The 26979-nt window shown below is 44.1% G+C and overlaps 1 protein-coding gene across 5 annotated transcripts in view; it reads right to left on the bottom strand.

The window, feature by feature from the left end:
• LOC146809372 (voltage-gated potassium channel KCNC1-like) overlaps positions 1-26979 on the bottom strand; it is a 631507-nt gene that overhangs the window by 91390 nt on the left and 513138 nt on the right. For 2 of the 5 annotated variants that reach the window (XR_014966411.1, XM_085616189.1), the window contains exon 4: positions 10899-11024. The exons of the other annotated variants lie outside the window; for them this stretch is intronic. Coding sequence is in view for 1 of the 2 variants with exons in the window: in XM_085616189.1 (XP_085472315.1) it covers positions 10918-11024 (107 nt within the window). In the remaining variant the exon portion in view is untranslated. The remainder of the gene's footprint in view (positions 1-10898; positions 11025-26979) is intronic. 5 annotated transcript variants of the gene reach the window in all.

Here is a 26979-nt window from a genome sequence, read left to right as displayed (position 1 = left end):
TTCATTCCTATGGGCCATTTGCGAGTACCAAATATGTACTCGCAAATTGTGCATGCAATTTCAAGGGTGCCAAAAGGACACCCTGTTGCACACCTGAAATTGGAATTTGCACCCAGGTTGCGCACACACATGCTCCAGGGCTCTCATCTGGAGTTAATCAGAACGCCTGTCTTGCATCAAGATTTTGGGTAGCCGCGTGCGGGCGTGTAAATCATGTAAGGGATGATAAGGGGAGAGCCGACAGCGTCACGGTCATTGACTTAGTTCCTGACGACGCTGGATGCGGGGTGCACCGGAGGATCCGGTGTCAGCGGGGAATTAATCTCTGAGATTAATTCCCCGCTGACACCGGATCCTCCGGTGCACCCCGAATCCAGCGTCGTCAGGAACTAAGTCAATGATTTACACGCCCGCACGCGGCTACCCATAATCTTGATGCAAGACAGGCGTTCTGATTAACTCCAGATGCCCTCAAGCGCTTGATGTCAACCCCTATCACAACGGCTATTTTGAATCTATCTCCAATTACTGACGCTAGATACTCGGACCTCTAGAGCATACATGCGCTCTCTTCTACAAATTCACACTGCTCACACTATTCTGTCCTGATGATGATCTCAAGTGTATGAGATGAAAACGCCGTCGACCTCTCCAGAAAAAACTCCATTATTGTACTCAATTGATTCAGGAGTTTTTATTGTTTTTTCTCTCTTTTTTCCCCCACTTCACGCACTTTCACGTTATGTGTGAGTACTGGAACTATCACTGACATATATTATGCTCTATTTATGATAATAATAAATGAGTTGTCACTGCAAACCTTGTTTCCTAACATGTACTAAGTATAACAGTCCCTTCGGACCCTTTCTGCAAAGTTTCGTCTTTTGATTAACACTTAAATTGAATGATGAGTAGCCCAGGCTACCGGAGGACCTTTTTTGGCCCCTACTAGACCTCTGTTCTACACACCGTCTTTGGCAGGCAGCGGCACACTATACATCTATTTGTGGATGATATCCTCCTCACAGGGTCAACCCCCACACAATCAATCCCACAGGCGATGGAGTTTCTGAATGCATACACCAAAGTATCTGGGTTTCAGGCGAACCTAGATAAATCTGAAATGCTGAGTGGGGGGTTGTCGTTAGAGACAAGTGCTGTGTTGACCACACTGCTAACAATTTGCTGGACAGCGGGCAAGGGCCTCAAATATTTGGAAGTGTTCATTATTCCATGCTTGCACCAGTTATATGCAGCTAATTACCTGCACCTTTTCAGCGCTATCAAAGCTGACTTGTCTCGCTGGAAACCTCTGTTTACTTCATGGCTAGCTGTCATCAAAAATAATGTCTTCCCCTGATTGCTTTATCTCTTTCAGGCACTCCCAGTCAAGGTCCTGGAGAGTGAATTGAAATGCCTGCAGAAGTCTATTGGCTTCATTATATGGGGAGGGAAGCAAGCAAGAGTATCACAGGGGGTGCTGCAAGACTCCAGGGTATTTGTAAATATTACCAAGCAACCCAGATTAGAGTAGTTTTTGTTTGAGTGGACCCTCTACAAAGGGGAATGCCACTGGGTACACATGGAGGCAGTGGTGATGGGACGGCCCCCGTGGACTGTACAATGGCTCTTTGAGACAGTGAGATTCTGAAATCCTCCTTTGAGATTTGGAATACACTTACCAGGACCTCCAAATTGATTGTGTTACCCACCCTCCTTCACACCACTATATGGCAATAAAGCCTACATCCCAGGGATGAAGAGGAGGAGTTCTTGTCCTAGTTGCAGGGAGATTGTAGTTTGCTGTGGGACCTATTGCAAAGGAGGTGAAATTAAGGAATTCTTGCTGTGCAAAAAAAGATTTCTCACTGGTAAGATCGAGTGGATGTGATACTTTCAGTTGGGCCACTGGGTCCTCGCCTTTACAAATAAAATGGAGGCTACTCATCCCTTGACAGCCTGGGAGCAAGCGTTCACAATCTATGCAGGCCCCAGGGGCCTTACATCCATGATTTAAACTCTTTTAATGGAGGAAACGGGGGTCCCAGATTGCCATTTATGAAACGGTGATCCCTATGCTTAAACTACCCAAATCAAACACAGCGAAGGCACAAACTCTGGGCAGAAATACCATCTTTGTTTAAGAGTGTATAACATTGGAAATCAATAGAAGATAATGGTGCTGTGGCGTATCGCAAAGCATAAAGTGTATGTATGACTAGCCCGATGTGTCATGTTGGAGTGGGTGCAGTTAAAAAAGGGAATGTGATCCATATGTGGTGGGCATGCTCCAGGTTGACTTTTCTGGAAAGAGGTTCCAAGCCACATTAAGGGAGTGATAGGTTATCCTTTGGGTCCGGGGACCATAATCTGGGTCTTCGCCCCATAGGGTAAACCTGTATGATAAAGGTCGATTGGATAATAATCTTCAATACGCTCTTTGCAGCAAAACAGCATATAGCTCAGAAATGAAAATCACCCACAATACACAAATGGGCAAGTAAATTATAGGGGCTGATAGTTATGGAGAAACTATCTTGTGGGCTTTGCAATAGGGCACACAAATTCGATCCTCTATGGCAGACCCTAGATGATTATCTTGGAGGGGCTGGACCAGGTATGTGGTGTACAAGTTTGTTGCACTCCCTCATGCTCTCGGTTTAATGGGGGGAGGCATTTAAGTACATTGGAGACAAAACAATAATAGAATCCTAATTCAGGGATGAAGCGTGGGATAATGAAAGTCCTCATCCTTGAGATCACTATGTGGGAGGGGCTGGCGGGGAATGGGTAGACTTTTCGTGTGGGACTGGACAGAGGATGAAGGGGTTAGGGTGCAGGGAGAGTTATTCGTTTCTCATAACAAAAACACAAAATGTCTGGTTATGTTGGCCGATCCATCCAAAAGCTAGGAGTATACTTGCTTCTATGTGTACCGGACCTTGTTTGGATTTCAATGAATAAAGATGTTTCAATAAAATCAATAAAATATTGTTTAAAAAAATATGACCTACCAAATGATAACTGATCCCTTACAAAGGATGTCAACCAAAAATATTTCTTATGGTGAGTGGACTTGCATTAAAGCCATTTCTGTTATGAGAGTCATGACACTGGTGTCTTGCAAATGTATGAACAGATGATCAAGTAGCTGCTGTTTAAATGTCTGCTCACAAAATGTTTCTCAACTTGGCAGTAGTTGTCACTTTTTCTCTGTTAAAATGGGCCTTGGCCCTACCACAAAGAGATATATTAGCCAATAGATAGCAGAGGGATATACATAAGTCAGTCCAATGAGAAAGAGATTGTTTCGAAAGGGTTAAACTAGAATAAATTGCACAATAACATTGCTGTCTTATCAAAATAAATACATCTCTAGCGATACCTATCGAGTCCAGAGCATATTCTGTCAGAGTAGAAGCATTACTGAAGAAAACTGGCAAAATAATGGAGCATTTGTGCACATACACATGCATATACATATATCATAGACTGAGAGAAATACCACACAAACACATCACCCGAAGCTCTCTAACAAAGACAAATAACACGCTGGAAGGATAAGTTACTTACCTGTAATCCTAGTTCTCTTCCAGGGGTACACGCAGGAAAGAGGTGTGGCGCAGCAGCCAAGGCGCTCGACCACAGGGTTCACAGTTTGATCCCCGGTGGCGGCGGCAGGTTAGCCCAGCACCATGTGACTCTGGGCAATAGCTCACATAATCTTCCTCACGGCCCCCAGCGCCGGGACACCTCTCCGGAGATAGCTGTGTGCTTTACAAATGCTGGTATTTCATTTAAGTCATAGGCACTGAATAGTTACGCCCACATGTATGTATTTTGTATATGCTACGGGGTCCCAGAGAATTTATGTATGTCTAAAAAAAATTACAAGTACGCAGTACCCTCAAACATACATATATATATATGCATATAAACATACATATACATGCAGACTAAACCAGCAAATAGGCTAAAATGCCAAAATTGCATTGGATTTTTCATTTAAAATAAATACATATCGAGTTAGCATTTGTGTAATATAGAACATGCACGCTTTCAATGTTTTAACAAAATCTTTATTTTCAAAGAAAAAGGCAAAGTAATAGAATGCGGTTAACCATTAGGCTGCATAGAGAAACTACAGCAGAATAAAACTGGCGCAATGCTTTTAAGACCTCCAAGACCTCAATGCTCCCATCATGCACCACAGGTGACAGTTAGGTCAGGCCTTTTTAACGGCATATCATGTGTAGTGATAGTAAGGAAGCAGAGTGCTACTATAATGGTATTCGTCCAGGGAGGCGGGTGGGTTGCTTATGACTTTGATGAGTATACCCCTGGAAGAGAACTAGGATTACAGGTAAGTAACTTTTTCTTCTCTTCCAGGGGATATTCCTCAATAGTAATAAGCACTGAATAGAATAGCAAGCCCATCCCCAGAATCCTGCGGACGAACACCAGTATTGTTAATACACCCTAAGGGCAATTTACCCAAACAGGTTCCTAAAGGTGGCTTGCCCAAACTGAGCATAGGCCTGAGTGTCAGAATCCAAGCAATAACGGTGAGCAAAGGTGTGTACCGATCGCCATGTGGCAGCTTTACATATCTCTGCAATGGGTAACTATTTGACAAGGGCCATAGTGGAAGCCTTTCCCCTGGTGGAATGAGCCTTTGGTCTATCAGGGAGTGGTTTGTTAGCTAACTGGTAAGAGAAGGTAATAGACGAGACTATCCATCTAGAGATGGTTTGTTTAGAGGAAGGACAGCCAATGCACATGAGACTATCATTTACAAATAAATGGTCCGATTTCCTTATGTCCTTGGTTTTATCCAGGTAAAATTTCAGAACCCAGTTGAGGTCAAGAGAATGTAATGCCCTCTCAGAACGGGTGGATGGGTTCGGGAAGAAGTAGGGAGTATAACTGACTGATTAATATGAAAATCAGAAACCACCTTCGGTAAAAAAATAGGGTGAGTTCTCAGAATCACCCTGTTGGAATAGAAAATGAGATAAGATTCCTTAGAACACAGAGCCTGGATCTCACTAACTCTGCGAGAAGAGGTAATTGACAGTAAGAAAGCAGTCTTCAAAGTCATGTGCTGCAGGGACGCTTTCTTTCTTTATGTTTTTTTAAACATAATTTCATTAGCATTTTAATCAACAGCATGTAGATAAGTACAGGCAGCAGTTCTTCAGTCATAATGGTACATCGATCCATAACACATTTATAGAATTAAGATGGTCTATTCTTTGTGAAAAAGGAGCTGCTGCGGGCATGCCTCCCATAATCTAATCAAATTAATTCAACTAATAACCAATATGCGCAGGGTGGTATATAAAGCATCAGGGGCCACAGGGCCCAATCGCGTACACTCCCTAGCCAGTAAACCATTAAAACCCGAGCACGGACAGCCAGGGGAAGGGCCAACTAGGGTTCAGATAGCCCCCTTCACCCATCTAATAGTGCCCCTCCCCCCCGGGCCAGGGCCGCCCTCTAGTCCAAGATCCCTAATCATGGGCACATGTTTCCCACGTGGCTGTTCTCCCTCCCTGTCTCCCTCTACATCGATGTCTGCCCGCTCCAGGCGTTCCCAAGTGTCCAGGACTTTCCTCCATTGCTCGCAATGGGGCACCTTCCGAATCCTCTTGATTCCTCCCTAGTCAGTGCTCTGCTCTCTGCTCCAGCCCAAAGAGAAACATCGTGCCTCCAGACCCCAACCGCAGGCTGCCCATGGATCTCCAGGCCATAGCTATTCGCCATCTGGCTAAGACTTAGGCAAGGTCGATAAATCTATTTCTGACTTTCCGGGTGGTTGGGCGGGGAAATAGCCCTAGTAGACACATCTCAACTGTGAAAGCAAGTGTGTGGTCCAGTGTTGTGCTCACCACCATTAATACCTCTTCACAGAACCGGCATAGTTCAGGACACACCCAAGTCATATGTACAAAATCTGTGTCCTCAAGCTTGCACCTCGGACAACCCAGGCCTTCACCTCCATATACAACCTGAAGCCTATGGGGGGGCATGTAGGTCATATGCAGATAATTAAACTGCAAATATTAAAGCCTTGTATTATGCAAGACCGATTTAGGATACGCCAAGGCCCTGTTCCACTTTGAATCTGTGAGGCCCCTCCCAAGAATCGCCTCTCATCTCTCACGCAGTCTAAAAAGTGGACCACGAGTTGTCGCAGTTAATGAGCAATAAAACCATTTCACTTAGTGTTGTGCGGTACCAAGTGTCAACAGGGAATGTAGCACCGGGAGTTGCGGGTTCCTCACTACCCCTTCCCCATAGGGCTTTAAAAGTCCGGATTAGGGATTCATAGTGGAGAAACGGTCTGGGTGGAAGGCCTGAATCTTCGACCAGGGTCATAAAAGGGGCAAGGTTGTTCAGGTGGTAACAGTCCCCCACTGTGTCTAGTTCCACCATCGCCCAGGCCGCCAACTGTTCTGCTGTACATACCACTAAAGGTTCCCCACGGGGCAATCTGATCAGGGGCAAGAGTGGGGTGTACAGAGGAGTTCCCACAGTCTTTCCCTGCATCTCCTCCAGCAATGCATAGCTGAAGACAATAACAGGAACCGGTACTGCAACTCAATCGCCCGGTTGAGTAGTTTAGCTAGCAGGGGTGTGGGGCACATTCCGGAGTCCGCCCACCCTGTCACCTCAAGCCGCAGCCCCTCCAGCCATTGTGCAACCCACTTTAACTGGGAAGCTAAGTGATGCAATCCAAAGTTTAGTACTCTCAGCACGCCCTCAGACAGTGGGTGTCGTAAGGTATCCAATGACACCCTCCGCCGTGCTCCATCCTGTATAAGGTCTCGCAATAGGGAGTACAATTGACAAAACCAACTAGCGGGTACAGCGGTCGGGAGGTTGACAAAAAAGTATAATAAAGCGCAAGACCATGATCATCTTGGCCAGAGATATACGCGACATGATTGGGAGTCGTAGGGAGCACCAAAAAGGAACAGACGATTTAGGTCCTTTTAACCTCCAGGAAGGAGGCTCTCCTCCTCTGCACTTCGACTGAGGAATCTGGAAATACTGAGACCTTGCTATCGTTTACAACAAATGGGCCAACAGTTCTAGTACTTTGCAGCAGAAAGTCACGATCTCTATAGTGCAAGAGCCGAGCCACGACCGGGCCAGCACCCAATGGGCCCTCTCCAGGGTGTAGAAGGTCGACAGGCCCATCGGGGCAACCACTGCTCTAAAGCATTCTTCCAGATAGACGACCATGTCCTTGCCCTCCACTCCTTCAGGCAGGCCAACCATCCTAATGTTATTCCTCCTATTGCGGACCTCCGCATCTTCCTGCTGCGTAGATGGCCTCCTCGATTCTTTCAAAATGGGAGATTGGGGTGGAACACCTTCCCTCTGAGTTTGAGAGTAGGTCCAGATGGCACGGCAACCTCCTATGGGGGGGTAATGGATAGTTGAAGAAGGTCCGGATACCACCATTGACAAGGCCACTCTGGTGTGATCATGATCATCCTGGTCTTGACTCTGTAGAACTGCAGAGGCCTTTCCGATGTCGATTTTGACACAAATTGAGAACAAACAGGTATATCCGGCATTGATCTTTACTCCATCAATGGGGAGGCAGAGTGGTGTTTTCTTTTATCCATTCTACCCCTATGCTCAGACTGCACTTGAGAGGATGGCTCTTTGAAAGGTTGTTGAGAACCTTCCAGGGCACTTGTAGATCTCACCTTTCCTCTCTCCTGTATGGCATGCAGTTTGATTCTTTTTCTGTCAGGCAGGGTCCTTCTGAAAAATTGTTGACAATAATAACACTTGTCTGGTTGGGGAGAAGATGGTAAACACACAATGCAGACAGTGTGGGTCAGAGTTTGCCATTTTTGTTCCATACAAAAGGCATTTGTTAAACAAGGCTGGCATTTATCTTAAAAAATAAGCAAAAAAGTCAGAAAAATCAGGATGATAGTACAGCTTGTACTCAAAAACGTTGAATAAAGGTCAACTTTTGAATATCAATTATTGACAGAAAGTCAAAAACTGACAAACTCAATTCTCCTCACAGAAGGAGCCAGAAAAAAGAACTAAACCTAACTGTCACCTGTGGGGCATAATGGGTGCATGGAGGTCTTGAGATCTTAAAGACAGTTTTATTCTGTTGTGGTTTCTCTGCGCACCCTAATGGCTAACTGCCTTCTATAACTTTGCTTTTTTCTTTGAAAATAAAGGCTGTGTTAAAACAGTGAAAAAGTGATGGATATCCCGTCCACTGAAATATAAATCCCATATTATCCTATGAATTTATATTTCAGGAGACGGGATATCTGTCACTGTTGTGTCGGAGTAACCCATCCGCTGAAATCTTAATCAGGCCCTTAATGTATGCACATACACACACTAGCCTGAGACCTATAGTATTTGCACACAAAACATATCTCTCATAGAGCTACATACAACTGTTTTAAAGATACGTAAGAGAACTTCCATGCACACACATGCATCTACACAGTGACACAATCCAGCAAAAACCATTCCAACATAGCCCTTCCATACCCCACACACAGGTCAGTTAAACAGCACACACACAAAACAGAAACCTTAATATGCATGTTCATAAAGATGTTTATGCACACACGGCTTAGCCAAGGAAATGTAACATGTTGACACATCTAAGTACAGAAGCATATACACACAGCCAAGCCTAAGATCTATAACACGCAAAGACAAACACACACACATGCAAGTGCGCACACAATCCAGCCAAAGATCTTAAGCATATATTCTGGGGGTGTTTTCCGAATTACACATTTTCTGGTGGACAATTTTAGAGTCCTTGAATGCAGTCACTGGGTGGTCCATTCCCATGGATGTTGGTCAGTGTCTACTGGGTTTGGTACTTGCTAAGTGGAGAATCGCCGTTAGGTGGTTATCTCCGGTAGCCCCAAAGGTGTCTGAATTGCTGCGAGATATGGCTGACAGGGCGTTGGCCGAGGAAAGTTATTTGCGAAAAACATGTAGAGATTACCAACGTACTGATGGCCTGCAGGCCTGGGCGGCAATGCTTGCCGAGCTTCTGGAGGCCCTGCCCCCATGAGCTGTGGGTTAGTAGTGAGGGGGGGAGGATAAGTTGTTTGACTGAAGGACTGTGACTGGAGTGCGCTAATACTGTATATGATCATGTAGCCCCCCCTTTACCCATCAAATAGTGCCCCTCCCGACCCCCGGCATTGAATCAATTTTTGCATTGAGCCATTTTCTTTGTACACCATGCAATACTTTGGTGTGTTCTTGTAGAGAATGATTGGGAGGGAGGATGCAGGGGTTGCTATTGTGTTTATATTTAACAATGATGTTTTGATATGATAAACTTGTCATGTTGAAGTGCCAGTAAAAACTTGCATACAAACATTTAGCCTAGGCTAGCAGTTCTTACCCTTTTGACTTCTATGGACCACCACTGAGTCATTGCTTGCTACTGGGTAACTCAGCCCCAGCAGTTACTACGATTTGAACCTCAATATAATACAAATGTACATCAAGTAATACACAAATTATTAACTATTTTATTTCATAAACAGATAAATATAGAAAAATATCAATTTTAATGGGAAGGTTGGAGCATATCTAAATGTGTTTCTTAATTCAAAAACACAAAGGTATATGTTAGACTCTAGCATATCATTTTGTCTTTTTTGCTCCAAATGCATTCTCTGTTTTTGCTGGAACATATCAGTGCTTCAATTGAGGCCTATTTTCCATACTAGTCGGTTTGGAGTACCCCATGAATCAAGCTAGGGATATGAACTTAATTTTTAGTCTCCAAATTCAAATTCCTTCCTATGCACAGAATGTTTTTAAACATTTAATTTTGCTTCTTTTTTAGATGTCTACTTTATTATTACATTTTCTAAACATCTATGGAGTCTCTGAGTAGGAGGCACAAACCTCTGAGAATTCCAAGACCACAGGTTAAGCCTGCAGGCACAGACAATTGTCAATACAGGCACGCAAGCACGCACGCACGCACACACACACACACACACACACACACAGACACCCCCCCACACACACACACCCCAAAAAAAGCCTAGCATGCACATACAAAATACACTCTAGACCCCTGTACCTACAGCCATTATAGCTATGTGGCATTAATGCACACACACAGACACACACATGCAAACACCAGACAAAAACAATCCAACACAATCACAAACACAGACCTGCAAACTACCAACAGCAAAACACTCGAAAATACAAGCTAGAGATCTACAATATATAGTTATACAAACATAACATTAACACACATAAAGCTTGGGCAAAGACCAACAGCATACATCCAAACTTGCCTAAGACTTGTAAACACATACAAGCACACATCTTTGCTCAAGACGTACAGTAGACACTTATACCCAAACAAATAGAGGAAGGTGCACCCACAAACATAGAGCTCAAATAAAAACTTAGCATGCTCACATATAACCTAAGAGAAAGGCCACATACTCACTTACCAGAAAAGTACATACACTATGCATACTACACCCAATAATCCAACAGCCAACAACCCTCAGAGTGTAGATGCACAGCCACACACGCAAACACACACTCCTTAGCCGAACACATATAACACAAACTCACATACACACACACATTTGCTATCAAATGCTTTCCTATGTATTTCTTATGCTCACTCAGTGACTCTTTACTATGAAAGATAGAATTAGCAAAAGCTTTGGGCAGAGTAACTGAACTGAACACCTAATACATCAATACGAACATGAGATGTGGCTGGTATGGAGGGTCAGGCACGCGCCAGCAGCCAGCAGAGTGCAAGGGACATGAAGAGAACAGGAAGAGGCATAGGTCTGGGGAGGGTGAGAAGAGGGGTCCCGTCCCATGCTACTCACCCCTAAGGCATCATGCATCCTACTGCTTGATCCAAGAGGCTGCATTGGCATTCAGGTCATGCAGGAGCGCTACGTCTTGTTTGTACCAGTCGTCGTTCGGAGGTGACGGCGTGCAGACGTTGGCAGCTGGAGAGCGGAGGCGCAGGTAATGACAATGGAGCATGGATGGAGATGGAAATACACAAAAAAGAAATGTTTTAATGTAGATGGTCCATCTCTGGGAGATAATGCACCCCCCGTCCCAGCATGCACCAGTAAATCTCCACCTTACTAGATCTACCCTGCAATCCCAGGCCTGTAAGGAATGTAGATGGAGTTAGTCAGTTCCAAGAAGAACCAAACACCCTTGATGCAGAGGCCCACTGTATATAAAAGTTAAAATTACCCCATGCTAGGGTGCTTAGTAGGGCTAGAGCGGCAGGGAGCATGACACAACACTTCTCTCACCGCAAGAGTGACCACAGGTAACTTTTAAACAGATATAAAGTTACTATTTGTTAGTCATATTAATCAATTTCATAATGGGCACTTTTCAAAGGATCTGTGACCTACATAGTACATGAAGACTGCATAAAATATTTATGAAGTAAACGCCTCAAGCAGTGTACATGATGACTGTATAAACAGTGTATATATCACAAACACGCATACATATGGTGCAAAGTTCGTGCAAAAGATGGAATGGTTTCTTACCTGTAATCCCAATTCTCTCACAGGGGAATCTCTCTTGAAGCTTTAAGCACTGAATAGTCCTGCCGACATGCGGGGATCTCAGAGCAATTTTCATAATAAGTCTTCTGAAATGTAGCTGTTTGCCTTTCTTCAGGAAGGCCGGCAGAAACACTTAAGACATGAATATGTTGCAGCCTATAAGAAAGGCTATAATGGCCAATTTCTTCAGACTTCCTTTAAAAAAGGGTAATGAATATATATGTATATATAAATTTAGGGCCAAATAATTGGCAGAAAGTTATTTGATTACTTACATCTCTTTCACAAACCCTTTTTAAAAGGAGAAGGATAAAGGAAAAAAGAACAGTGTAGCCCTATGGGCTGCCAATATGTGAATGTAAAAACAGCATCTGCGCGTTTAAGGGCTTACAGCCCACCAGTATCCCATCATGCCTTGCAGGTGGCAGTTGCTTCATTTCTTTTTGCTGAGATGTGGCAGTGTTAAATAGGTCCAATAATCGCCTCTGTCATCTCCACCAGGCGGTGGGAGGGTTGATTGTGACTTCAATATAGATTCCCCTGAGAGAGAACTGGGATTACACATAAGAAACCATTCCTTCTCTCTCAGGGGATCTCCATTGATAGTCATGGGCACTGAACAGAGTAGCAAGCCAATCCCCACCAAAGAGCAGTGTAAAAGACAGGGGAATGATCAATCTACCAAATCAAGCAAATACATTTCTCAGGGAAGCCTGTCCTACTTGAGCATCTGTTCTAGCATCTGATTCCAACCAATAATGTTTGGTAAACATTTGAATAGATCTCCATTTAGCTGCTTTACAGATCTCAGCTATTGGTACACTTCTCATTAGAGCAGCAGTAGGTTCTTTCCCTCTGGAGGAATGAGCTACAGGTCCACCTGACAGAACCTTATTTGCCTTGTGATAGCATAATAGAATGGAAGATACTTTCCATCGGGGTATGGACTGTTTGGACATGGCTAGACCTGTCCGGACCGGCCAATTGATCTTACCTTTGGATATCTTTTGTTTTGTCCAGATAAAACTTTAAGACTTGCCTGAAGTCTAGAGGACGGAGAGTCCTTTCAGCAGGAATGGAAGGGTGCTGAAAGAAAGTAGGTAAGGAAATGGTTTGATTAACATGAAAGTCCAAAATGACTTGGGTAGGAATTTTGGATGAGTCCTCATAACCACCTTACTGGAATGAAATATGGTGTATGGTTAGTGAGAATATAACACCTGAATTGTGCTGATGTGATCGCTACAAAGAAAGTAGCTTTCCAAGAGAGATATTGCAAGGACGATTTCTGAATGGGCTCAAAAGGAGACTGCATAAGGCAATAATGAGACGCCTTATGGGAGGCAAAACCTTTTTCAACCCCTCTAAAATATCTTTGATAACGGAAATGACGTTGTGAAAGAAATTTTCTGTAGGCAGTAATTGCTATCAAATGAACTTTTATGAAAGAGAACTGTAAGCCAGTTTTGGCAAGAATGAAGTAAACACGGAAGAATCATCTCTTCTTGGCAGGTTGTTGGATTCCCGTTCTTGTCAGAACACCAAATACAAAATCTCTTCCAGTTAAATAAATATTGTGAACTTGATGAAGGATTTCTAGCCTCCCTGAGAATGTTCGTGTATACTTGTGGAAGGTTTGAATGCCCAATCTGAACTATCTCATAAGCCATACTGAGAATCTCAAAGAGGAGAGGTTGGGGTGAACCACCTGGCCGCTGAATTTCGTGAGAAGATCTGGTCTGCATGGCAGCTTCAGATGTGGGCACTCCGAAATGTGGAGAAGGTCTGTGAACCACCATTGCCTGGGCCACTCCACAGCAATCAAGATCATTATGGCCCTTGAGTAAGATCGTTTAATGAGAACTTACAGAACCAAGGGGATTGGAGGAAAGGCATAGAGAAATTTGCTGGACCAGTGGGTCCATAGGCCATTCCCCAGTATCCTTGTTTGAAAGTACCTCGAGGAGGAAACTGGGCATTTTTTGTTTTCTGCGAGGTGAATAAATTGATGTGCGGAGCACCCCACATTATGAAAATTATTTGCACAACATCATCATGAATGACACATTTGTGGTTTTCCTGAAGGACTCTACTTAGGGAGTCTACTTGAGAATTTTGAACACCTGGGAGTTGAGTTGCAGAGATCCGCAGGTCTCTGGCTATCAGCCAATTCCAAAGTGTCTGGGCTGCGTGAGACAAAGGTCTGGACTTCTTTCCATCCTGCTTTTTGAGGTAGTACGTGGTTGTCGTGTTGTCTGTCTGCACAAGCAGGAATTGCGTCTTGAAGGGCAGGAGAAAAGCCTTTATTGTCAGGTGAACTGCTCGTAGCCCAAGGAGATTGATGTGATAAATCATCTCTCCTGGAAGACATGTTCCCTAGATTTGAAGGTGATCCATATGCACTCCTCATTCTAACAGCAAGGAATATGTCACTATTGTCTGAGAAGGGTCATCCTGATGAAATGACATCCCTTGAAGCAGTTTTGTCGACAAGCACCACCATTTCAGAGATTTCTTTGTATTGGGAGGGAAAGTGATCTTGTTCTCCCAGTTGCCTGAAAATGTATCCCACTGATCTTCGAGACATTCCTGTAGAGGTCACATGTGGAGATGGGAGTTCGAAGTCAGAAAAATATACGAACCCATCTAAGCGAGAAAAGATTACACTGTTCTCACTGTAGAGTGAGGAACTTTCCTGAGCGAGTGACACTTTAGACGGATTAATAATAGTCTCTCCTCCAAAGGATACGCTCTTGTTCAACTGGTGTTGATGGTGGCCCCCAAGTAATGCATTGTTTGGACTGGAGTAGAGGTTGACTTGCTGTGATTGATATGCAGCCCTAAACGGTGGAGAAGATTACTTGTCAACTGGTAATGCAGTTGGGCTTCTGAGGTGTTGACTCCTTGATGAGCCAGTGGTCTGGATACGGGTAGACAAAAATTCAGAGGTTTGTAACGTGTGCATCTACCACTGCCATGCACTTAGTGAAAGTTCTAGGGGCTGATCTGAGGCCAAATGGAAGCACTCTGTACTGGTAATGATCGTAACCTATGACAAACCTCAAGAATTTGTGTGGTGTTTCTTGGCTATTAGGACATGAAAGTACGCATGTCGGAGGTCTATTGAACAGAGACAGTCTCCCTGGTGCATCTGGGGATAGATCTAATGTAGCACAAGCCTTCAAATAATTTCGATTCAAATCCATTTGTTGGCTAGTTTCAGATCGAGAATGGGTCTGAACTCATATCTAGGACATTTCTTTTTCACCAGAAAATAACAGGAATAAATCCTCATGCCTTGTCGTTTGGGAGGAACAGTCTGCACCGCATGCCTCAGCAGAAGAATGTTTACTTCCGAGTGCAACAGCTGCAGATGTTGATTGGATGGTTTTGGTGGGATTATTGGTGGAGGACTTATAAACCTGAGACAATATTTATTCCGTACAATATTTAAAACCCAGATGTTGTTTTTGATGGAGTGTCAGGAAATGAGAGATTCTTCCCCCTACTGGAGTGGGTAACGGTAGAGGGGGAATTAGAGACTCATTGTTTAGAGCCTGCTGCAGATGTTCACCACTGAGCAGGCGTTTGGCTAGCTCTTCCTATGGGCTGGCAATATTGTTGCTGTTGGTAAGGTCTATATGGTTGGTTTTGTTGGCAACCATGGTATCATTGAGGGGTTTGAACCATCTGTGCGTAAATACGTCGTTGGTAAGGCTTGTCTGTGTATCTTTGCTGTACTTTTTGTTTTTTCAAGGTTTACTTTAGCTTTTAGGGTCTTCATTTCGGACTTCATCCGGGTCTTTTCATCATCCGTTTGTATGTTGAATAAGGTGGATCCTTAGAAAGGAAGATTAAAAATCGGTTGTTGGGATTTGTGTTTAATGGCTGTACGGTGAAGCCAAGAGTGCCTCCTCAAGCCCACACCATGACAGTATTTGTGGGCTGCTAATAATGACAAATCCGCAGCAGCACTAATTATTTAGTTGAAGACCATCATGCCCTCCATGACCACTTGAAGGAAGTCCTAATGTTTATCTGTAGGGTGGACTTCTGCAAATTTTTGTGAAAACTCCCACAAGGCTCTGTCATATCTGCTCTGGGGAGCTGATGCACTTGCAGCCTTCGTGGTAGTGGCAGCTGTACCACAAACCTTGCGCCCCACTGAATCTAACTTTTTTCTCTCCTTGTCTGGTGGTTCCGTAGACCAAGAAGTGGTGGAATGTTGTTTCTTTGCTGCAAGGATGATCACAGAATCAGGGGGAGGGTCTGAGCGGAGAAAGAGTGGGTCCTGCTCTGGAGGTCTATACTTCGTTTGTAGCCTCAATGGAGCAGATTTGTCTGAGGCCGGTGTGAGGAACATTTCCATGGATGGTTCTAATAGGCCCAGAACCAATGACAGAAGAGGTCTGGACACTGATCGGTGGTAAAGTGCGTCAAAAGTTACAGATGTAGATGGTGTACGAGCTGGCATTAGGATGTTCAATTTTGCAGCGCCTCTCACCAGGAACTCCTGAAAGATGTTTATATCATCCACTGGGGAGACCCTTGGTTGGGAAGAATCAGACACTGTTGGTGTATATCTTCCAGTGCTGGCAGAAGAAGTTGAAGAATAATAGGTCAAACGATGTATTGACCGTGTTCTTGATCTGGACCTGGACGCATGACGGTGATGTATTTGTCTGGAGGATGGCCGTGATGAGGAACACCGAGACCTGTGGTAATGCCTGAGTGCGAATGGTGGGGAGATCTGCAACGCGATCTTTGTGGAGAACATACAGACCTCAGAGGAGGGGCTTAGAAGGTTGTGGTTGAGGGAGAGATGCTGGAGCTGGAGTTGGAGAAGGCACCGGAGGAGGTAGAGGAGGCCCTGGAGGAGGCGGAGGACGCGATGGAGGAGGAGTATGAAAGTATGGCAGCAACATACGTGACAAAAGAGCATATACCCTGGGGTACTCAGAAACCAGAGATGATGGTAGATGTTGTGCCCATGATTTTTTACCTTTTCCGCATCTCTGGATAGTCTCCACGTCAACAGACTACGCAATGTCAAGTTTCTCCTATGTCTCGACGTCAACACACTCCGACGTCGAACTTCTTCCATGCCTTGATGCTATAGTCTCCTTCTGCGTCAACCTTCTATGTCTCTACATTGTCTCCTTTTCGACGTCCCACCAGCCCTCGACAATGAACATGTAGGTAGCGTATCTTGTGTCAACGTTGATGCTCTTGACGCCCACCTGGAACGACGTTGTTTTCGAAATGGGCTTCTCTTTTTGGATATCCCACACCTGGAGTGCTCAGAGGAAGGTGGAAGAGCCCTGGTAGACGACTTACCCACTCCTTGCTCCTTGGATGTTCCATCGTCCTATTGCAGCTGCTGCTTGTGTCGCTCCTCTGTTCCATGGAGGCAGATATTCTCCCTTTTCCTCAGGGTGCACCTGAAAACATTCCTCGTGTGGACATTTGTCAGGATGGTGGCTCTAAGGAAGGCATATAATGCAGACATTATGAGGATCTGACTTGGCCTTCTTCCTGCCACAGGCAGGACACTTGTCAAATAAAAATTCCTTTTTTTTGACCAATGGAAAAATAATTCTGTCAGAAAAAGACAGAAAAACACTGGGACAGATGAAATAAGTTGAGTGAAACTTGTCCAAACAAACATTTTCTAGTGAGATTTTTGATGAAAAAAGCTAAAAAGGCTGAGCTCAATGCTCCAAAATCCTGCCGCCAGGAACCGGGAAAAAGAACGGAAGCAAATGCCACCTGCTGGGCATGACAGGATACTGGTGGTCTCTGGGCCTTTAAAGGCGCAGAAGCTGTTTTCACATTCACACAATGACAGCCTACTGGGCTACCATAGGGCTAACAATGTCCTTTTTTCCTTCATCATTCTCCTTTTAAAAAGGGTTTGTGAAAGAGATTTAAGTAATCAAGTAACTTTCTGCCAATGATTTGGTCTCAAATGTATATATAAATATCTATCTACTAATTACCCTTTTTTAAATGTAGTCTGAAGAAAATGGCTGTTCTGGATTTTTTTATAGGCTGCACAATATTTATTTCTTAAGTGTTTCTACAGGCCTTTGTGAAGAAAAGCAAAAATCTAAACTTATGAAAACCTATTATGAAAAGTGTTCTGGGATACCCGCAGAGGGCAGGAATATTCTGTGCTTATGACTATCAATGGAGATCTCCTGAGAGAGAAACATTGTTACAGTGTGGAGTGAATCTATACTTTGTGGAATGTGAATAATCTGAAAACAGCATCTCACATTTAAAACTACAGAATGCATAAATGCTAAACTATTGCAGCGTAACAATTAGGAACATCCAACCTTTCTTGACTACGGATGCTATGAAGTCGATTATGGGAGCTGTTATCGGCACTAGATTGGACAATGGCAACAGCATACATTTTGGCCTCCCTTACAGTGAACTCGAGAGATTACAACTGATTAAAATTGTGGTGGCCAGATTGGTTTTAAGGTTATCTCAAAGGACACGCATCACCCCGTATCTGAAAAGCCTTCGATGGTTGCCACTAAAACAGCACATTACATTCAAGGTTTGCTGTTTAGTATTTAGTATTTAAGTCCCTCAACAGAATAGCTCCAAAGTTCTTGAATGACTGGCTGTTACCATATTCCCCTAAAAGGACTCTTCGTTCTGCATTAACAAACCTATTGAAGGTACCTAGATTTAAGAAAGACAGGTAAGAAGGACGAAGATTATTATTACCGCTGCTCATATTTGATGACTTTGACTCTGGAAAGGCCGTTTACACACTGCACGATCATGACAGGATGTCCCCCTGTCTGAAGCCCTTACACGCGCCTACCTCTTTGCTTTAGTAGCAATCCTTCGTCGGTTGGGAGGCGTGAGTGAGCCTAGCTCCTCATTAACATTCCAAAGAAGCATCAAAGCGTTCCCCTGTTACCGGAGCTCCTGGCCCTTCAGGGTGGCCTCACAAAATGGGCACAGGGCAGCCCATCACCACCTTCCTGGCAAACAAACAAGGTGAGGCCCAATGCAGTTGCAACTCGCTTTATTTCCAAAGTCTCAAAGCGCCTGCTTCCATATGTCTAACGTTTCGGCTCCTGCCTTGTTCACAGACTGGATCACAAGCGCCCAGGTGCCCTCGAGCCTAATGTAACACGGTGCATCACGTGACTGAAGTCATAAACTACTGCTCCCAAAGTGCATTGTGCGTGTTTTAGCAATACATGGCAACAGTTCCATCTTTTAGCAAAAGCTCGATGTCAATGTGGAATTTCATTTCAAACAGTCAGGTGAGAGTATTATTACCGCTGCTCATATTTGATGACTTTGACTCTGGAAAGGCCGTTTACACACTGCACGATCATGACAGGATGTCCCCCTGTCTGAAGCCCTTCCATGCGCCTACCTCTTTGCTTTAGTAGCAATCCTTCGTAGGTTGGGAGGCGCGAGTGAGCCTAGCTCCTAATTAACATTCCAAAGAAGCATCAAAGCGTTCCCCTGTTACCGGAGCTCCTGGCCCTTCAGGGTGGCCTCACAAAATGGGCACAGGGCAGCCAATCACCACTTTCCTGGCAAACAAACAAGGTGAGGCCCAATGCAGTTGCAACTCGCTTTATTTCCAAAGTCTCAAAGCGCCTGCTTCCATATGTCTAATGTTTCGGCTCCTGCCTTGTTCACAGACTGGATCACAAGCGCCCAGGTGCGCTCGAGCCTAATTTAACACGGTGCATCACGTGACTGAAGTCATAAACTACACTCCCAAAGTGCATTGTGCGTGTTTTAGCAATACATGGCAACAGTTCCATCTTTTAGCACAAGCTCGATGTCAAAGTGGAATTTCATTTCAAACAGTCAGGTGAAAGTATTATTACCGCTGCTCATATTTGATGACTTTGACTCTGGAAAGGCCGTTTACGCACTGCACGATCATGACAGGATGTCCCCCCATCTGAATCCCTTCCACGCGCCGACCTCTTTGCTTTAGTAGCAATCCTTCGTAGGTTGGGAGGCGCGAGTGAGCCTAGCTCCTCATTAACATTCCAAAGAAGCATCAAAGCGTTCCCCTGTTACCGGAGCTCCTGGCCCTTCAGGGTGGCCTCACAAAATGGGCACAGGGCAGCCCATCACCACCTTCCTGGCAAACAAACAAGGTGAGGCCCAATGCAGTTGCAACTCGCTTTATTTCCAAAGTCTCAAGGCGCCTGCTTCCATATGTCTAACGTTTCGGCTCCTGCCTTGTTCACAGACTGGATCACAAGCGCCCAGGTGCGCTCGAGCCTAATGTAACACGGTGCATCACATGACTAAAGTCATAAACTACGGCTCCCAAAGTGCACTGTGCGTGTTTTAGCAATACATGGCAACAGTTCCATCTTTTAGCACAAGCTCGATGTCAAAGTGGAATTTCATTTCAAACAGTCAGGTGAGAGTATTATTACCGCTGCTCATATTTGATGACTTTGACTCTGGAAAGGCCGTTTACACACTGCACGATCATGACAGGATGTCCCCCTGTCTGAATCCCTTCCACGCGCCGACCTCTTTGCTTTAGTAGCAATCCTTCGTAGGTTGGGAGGCGCGAGTGAGCCTAGCTCCTCATTAACATTCCAAAGAAGCATCAAAGCGTTCCCCTGTTACCGGAGCTCCTGGCCCTTCAGGGTGGCCTCACAAAATGGGCACAGGGCAGCCCATCACCACCTTCCTGGCAAACAAACAAGGTGAGGCCCAATGCAGTTGCAACTCGCTTTATTTCCAAAGTCTCAAGGCGCCTGCTTCCATATGTCCAACGTTTCGGCTCCTGCTTTGTTCACAGACTGGATCACAAGCGCCCAGGTGCGCTCGAGCCTAATGTAACACGGTGCATCACATGACTGAAGTCATAAACTACGGCTCCCAAAGTGCACTGTGCGTGTTTTAGCAATACATGGCAACAGTTCCATCTTTTAGCACAAGCTCGATGTCAAAGTGGAATTTCATTTCAAACAGTCAGGTGAGAGTATTATTACCACTGCTCATATTTGATGACTTTGACTCTGGAAAGGCCGTTTACACACTGCACGATCATGACAGGATGTCCCCCTGTCTGAATCCCTTCCACGCGCCGACCTCTTTGCTTTAGTAGCAATCCTTCGTAGGTTGGGAGGCGCGAGTGAGCCTAGCTCCTCATTAACATTCCAAAGAAGCACACCAGTCAGCCAATGAGATTCCTCCCTACAGACATTTAAACATCACCCCGCCAAAATCCTCACTTTTGGCCTATCCAGATGAAAACCGGCATTGATAAAGGCATCCGCCGAAACGCGTCTGCCAGGAGCTGTTATATGAAGACAACGCGTTGTTTTTAAAGTGCTAATAGTGGCATTAAAACTTACTGTAGAGCATCTCCAGCATGTGTCTGAGCCGTTTTTAAAGGCAAAAGCGGGACTGGTGTTATATATGTTATGTTTTATATATATATATATATATATATAAATATATATAGCCTAACGGCTAGGGCGCTCGACCTCGGACCAGGGGAACTGGGTTCGAATCTCGGTAATGACGCTGAACATCCTGTGAGTCAGGGCAAATCACTTAATCTCCCTGTGCCTAACAAAAAATGTATGTGTGTCCTAATGTAAGGTAACTGGTGCTATGTAAAGCGCTCTGATACCCGATTGGATTTGGGTCAAGTTCGCGCTATATAAAACTCTGCAAAAAAAAAAAAATATATATATATATATATATATATATGCACACACATTTGCTAAAAAGACAAAGGTTAAAGGAACATTATATTTAGGTGAAAATGTTAGTTAAAACATGGCATTTGAAACAAACAAAACCACTGAAATTCATCAGCTATAGATATCTGAAGGAACTATAACTCGTGTCCTACATTGACTATCTTCATCCCCGTCAAAAGTAATTGACAGAATTTGCTAATTACTGAATCAAAATTATAAACAGCAGAGATACATAAAAGTGTTAACCCTCTCAAGCACACCCGCCACCTTTTTAACGCCTTATTTGTCAAAAAGTAATGAACGGATCTTCATCAAACCAACACTTTCTGAGTAAAGTTACACTTTCGTGCTAGGTTTAGTGTAAATCTGTTCACCAGTATCTGTAGGCATGAACAAAAACAAATATTCTGATGGAAGATGAAATAGGAAAACACATATTATTCCCCCCTTACCTTTTTTTCCTCTAGATGGAAGTGGACAAACTTTGCCATGCCAGACTGTAGCTATTCGACTGTCAATTTTTGTGTGAATCTATGGATGGGAGGAAATGTTAAAAGCAAAGGAAAGTGTGTCTGAACTGTACCTGTACAGTGGCACATACATAGAATACGTACTGTTTTCTCATGTCTGTTACACTGTACTTTAGCAATAAATGTGTGAATGAGAGTTTATTAGTATACATGCTCTAAATAACACATTACTGGGCCACATTTATGTTAACTGGCATGGAACATATATTTGCAAAGGCAGTGAAGATATAGTGAAATGATGTGTTATTTAGAGCCTGTGTAACAGACACAAGCACTCAGTGACTTCAACTGCTATGGTGAAAACTCTGATGACTCATGTGTAACCCAACTCTTATGGAAACGCTGGGCCACAACCAAATAGTGACAGGCTCTAAGAATAGGGAAGGACACCCACCCCATTTAAGAACATAGCAGAAGCAATAAGTGAAACCCCTCTTTCTTTTACGTGGTCAGATCATTAGCTGATCAAGTTCTGTATCCCACGCAATAATACACCGACCAAACCTAGTATAGAGGCTAACAGAACATAACGCCTATGAAAGGCAGTTAATCCTGCTTCCTTCTCTGAGATCTTTAGGACCATCACAATGATACGTCATATCGCTAATAATACTGCCCTGGTTGCGGACTGCGATTACACTACCTCATTTGACCAATTTGTTGCCTTTTTAAAAAACTTCATCTACCTCCCTGAGAAGCCCTGCAACCGGGTACACTGACAACTTGCCTTTGGTGAAATCGAAATGCAAACAGCTTGAACGTACATGCCACTCGACTAAATCCCCTGCCGATAAAGCAGCATATAGGGCCCTGCTAAACGGCTACCACAATAAGCTCAAGCCGGCGCTGGAACTTTATATACCTTCCACAATTGCTCAAGCGGTCAATTCCACAAAGGAACTGTACAAAGCCCTAAATAGCTTTGTGAAACCTCGTGCCTGCACCTCAACAACCCCGGCATCCCAAAGACTTTGTAACTCGCTAGCTGACATCTTAGAAGAAAAATTAATATCATATACAAGCATTTTTCAACCAGTTTAGAGCTACCATAGATGAATTTAGTCAATCTCACCCAAATACTACTGTTGGCTTGGGTGAATTCAAGCCATACTCCTTGGAGCAGGTGCAGAAGATGCTAGCTCTGGCCAAATCAGGCTCTCCTCAAGATCTATGTGCATCTAGAGTATCAGCCAGTCTAGCCAATCACATGGTGGCATCAGTAATGATGCTCTTCAAACTCTCACTAACCTATGCAAAATGCCAAGTGCATGGAAGTGTGCTCAAGTATCCCCTTTTCTCACGAAACCCACTGCAAATCCTGAAGTTCTTTCCAACTACAGACCTATCTCGCTGCTACCTCTGCTTGGAAAAACACTAGAAAGGTACATTAATAAACAACTAGTAAACTTTCTAGCTGAACTTTCTTAGACCCCTCACAAGCGGGTTTCAGAGTGTTACACAGCACCGAGACTGCATTGGTGGCAGTCACTGACAACACCAGACTCTCACTAGGTGCAGGAACACTGGCCATGTTGGTTTTACTGGATTCGTCCGCGGCTTTTGACAAGGCCACTCGCCGTATCCTAATTTGCAGATTACATGAGGAAGGACTCTATGGCAGAGCACTACACTGGCTCAGGGACTTCCTTGACAACCGTACCCAAAACGTCTATCTCAGGCCCTTTAGATCCAGAAAGATGTTTAAAAACTAAGGAGTCCCACAGGGCTTGTGCCTGAGCCCAATACTATTTAATATATTTGTAGCGCCTCTGTCACAATTCGTGAGATCTTGCGGTGTGGAGATGGCGTCCCAACTTCTCACCTCCTTTGGAACGAATCCCGAAAAAGTTAAATCTTACTTTATGAGTTGTATGAGGGGAATCACAGACTGGATAACTAACAATTGTCTCCAGCTAAATGGCGAGAAGACTGAGATTGTGCTATTTGGTAATGCACATGAGTTTGAGTTGGCTGATTGGTGGCCAATTGACCTTGGCCCGGCCCCTTCTCCTAAACAAATGGTAAAAAATCTCGGAGTAAAATTAGACTATATGTTATCTATGAAAGATCAAGACAATGCAACCTGGGGCACCTGCTTTGCCACAATGAGGCTCCTAAAAATGTTTATCCCTGTCTGCCTTCCACCTCCAGAAAAACCCTTGTCTAAGCACTTATACCCAGTCGCCTAGACTATAGGAAAACACTGTTGGTACAGCCAATGACACCTTGTTGGCGAAACTGCAGGTTATGCAAAATACAGCCCCACCGCTGATTTACAACCTCCCTGCACAGTCCTCTTCAGCCCCTCTCCTAAAAAAAATGCATTGGTTGCCTATCGAGAAACAGACAATCTTCAAGCTACACTGCCTGAAACATAAGGTTGTAAATAATGCCCTCGCTATCTATTTTAATTTGAGACTCTGCAATAATCAGCCCTTCAGACAGTTAAGGTCCACAAACAAAGCCCTAGTGCAGATCCCACGCATACACATCTCCAGGTTTGGTGGCAGAGCTTGCTCATATTTGGCCCCCTCTCTTTGGAACAAACTCCCGTTTCATACTCGTACCTGCTCTGATTTCACGCATTTTTAAGAAGATGCTAAAAACGTTACTTTTCTAAAGCACTTTAATTTCTGAGCAGCCAAGCACCGAGATACTCCTTTGGAAGTGAGCCGTGTGCTATACGAAGATCACAAAACATACCAAAGCATGAAAATACTGCTTCCTGATTCACAGAATACACATTACAATAATGTGAACGATGAAAACAACTCTGCTAAAGGTCAACAGACTAGTCTGTTTGATTTTAAATCAACACATAAATGTAATCTATAGAATTCTGATCATGCTGAATATCTTTGTTTATGACTATTAAACGTGACAAAACGTCATGGAATACATTATATATGCAGATTGCAACATGCGCTTTATTATCATTGCTGAGGGGGTTATCATGATACACTCAAAACTTTGACTCTTGTGAGTCATGGGCCCTCCTCTCCCTCAACAATGATAATAGCATATTACACTCTGCACATCAGCATTCATACTATCTTACTACTGGCTTGAGAAACAATGGTTACTGTCTTGTAGATGCCATGTTACAATCTGAGGATGGGAGAAAAAAACTGGGGCAGTACTCACAAGCTTAGTTATTCTTATTCTACCCCAGTGCATGGATTCAACACCTTGTGACCTTGACAGGAACATATACCTTTATTTAAACATATTGCACAAGAAAAAATAATATGGCAAAAATCATTCATGCAAGTCCACTGAGAGTCATATGCTATTTTTTTACCATTACTGGCGAGGGGAGGGAATCATAAAGCAATTGAAGCTGCACCTCTCATTGATCAGGGCCTCTTTCCACATTTAGCCATGGTATTAAATAGCATATTACACTTTGATCATCTTCATATATGATTGCATATATTTCTTAGTTTTTTATGATATACATCTAACTTTTAAGCTGCCAATGACTACTGTTCACAGTGTTCAGGCAGGCTTAGAGAGGTTGTCCGCAGGCCCTGCCCAGTGGAAAGACCCTGTGCCCACCCCCATGCCAGTCAACTTCTGCACCTAACCACCTTTGGCTATGCGAGCAGGGTTTGGCCATAAGCCAGGCCCTATGCTCAACTCCCAACTACTAACAAAGTCCTGCAGGGCCTTTGGTTGTGCACAGCAGGGGTGGGTTGTTGGCCAGTCCGATCCCCCTGGACTAATTGTTCTGACCCCAGTTTTTAAATATTTATTTTTTGCAGATCCTAGATTGGGTTCAAGGCCCAAAAAAGGTAATTTGTAGGTCCAAGCCACCTAGGAAAACTGGGCTTGGCCCATACTTTATAAAAAAAAAAAAATTAATTAGGTCATCAAGCTGTACTTGAATCTGAGTGCTGTATAAATAAATAAATAAATAAATATATATATATATATATATATATATATATATATATATATATATATATATATATATATATATCCAGCTCGTGGGGAATGTCCAACAGTTGAATCGCACTCGCACACAGAGAAGCTTTCCCCATCGCTTTATTGTTGGTAAAGCAGTTGCACTTCCAGCATAATTGAGCAACTGACCGCAGCCCTGACGCGTTTCGAATAATCTTTTTCAAAGGGTTAGTGCAGTCAAAAGAGCATGTGCGGCAACACCTTCCTTATAATGCCATATCGTGAGTCCTGATTGGACAACTCTGGATGAGTAATCACGTTGCATGCTGGTTGGTGAAGTCCGATATTCGACCCCAAATGGATGCGCTTCAAATTCAATTGCTGATTCTTGGCTCTGGTTGAGCCCCGGAAAGCGCTGCTGCCTCAATCCGTGCTCTGTGTCCCACTGTTGAAGCTCGTATTTTCTGAGCCTCGTGGCCCTCGTTGCGAAGTGGTGCAGATTCGGCGGCAGGATGGCCGCCTTTATATCCAGCTCGTGGGGAATGTCCAACAGTTGAATCGCACTCGCACACAGAGAAGCTTTCCCCATCGCTTTATTGTTGGTAAAGCAGTTGCACTTCCAGCATAATTGAGCAACTGACCGCAGCCCTGACGCGTTTCGAATAATCTTTTTCAAAGGGTTAGTGCAGTCAAAAGAGCATGTGCGGCAACACCTTCCTTATAATGCCATATCGTGAGTCCTGATTGGACAACTCTGGATGAGTAATCACGTTGCATGCTGGTTGGTGAAGTCCGATATTCGACCCCAAATGGATGCGCTTCAAATTCAATTGCTGATTCTTGGCTCTGGTTGAGCCCCGGAAAGCGCTGCTGCCTCAATCCGTGCTCTGTGTCCCACTGTTGAAGCTCGTATTTTCTGAGCCTCGTGGCCCTCGTTGCGAAGTGGTGCAGATTCGGCGGCAGGACGGCCGCCTTTATATCCAGCTCGTGGGGAATGTCCAACAGTTGAATCGCACTCGCACACAGAGAAGCTTTCCCCATCGCTTTATTGTTGGTAAAGCAGTTGCACTTCCAGCATAATTGAGCAACTGACCGCAGCCCTGACGCGTTTCGAATAATCTTTTTCAAAGGGTTAGTGCAGTCAAAAGAGCATGTGCGGCAACACCTTCCTTATAATGCCATATCGTGAGTCCTGATTGGACA

This window comes from Triturus cristatus, chromosome 7, assembly GCF_964204655.1.
Source record: "Triturus cristatus chromosome 7, aTriCri1.1, whole genome shotgun sequence".
Taxonomy (NCBI): domain Eukaryota; kingdom Metazoa; phylum Chordata; class Amphibia; order Caudata; family Salamandridae; genus Triturus; species Triturus cristatus.
This window is presented reverse-complemented; position numbering and strand designations above follow the sequence as displayed.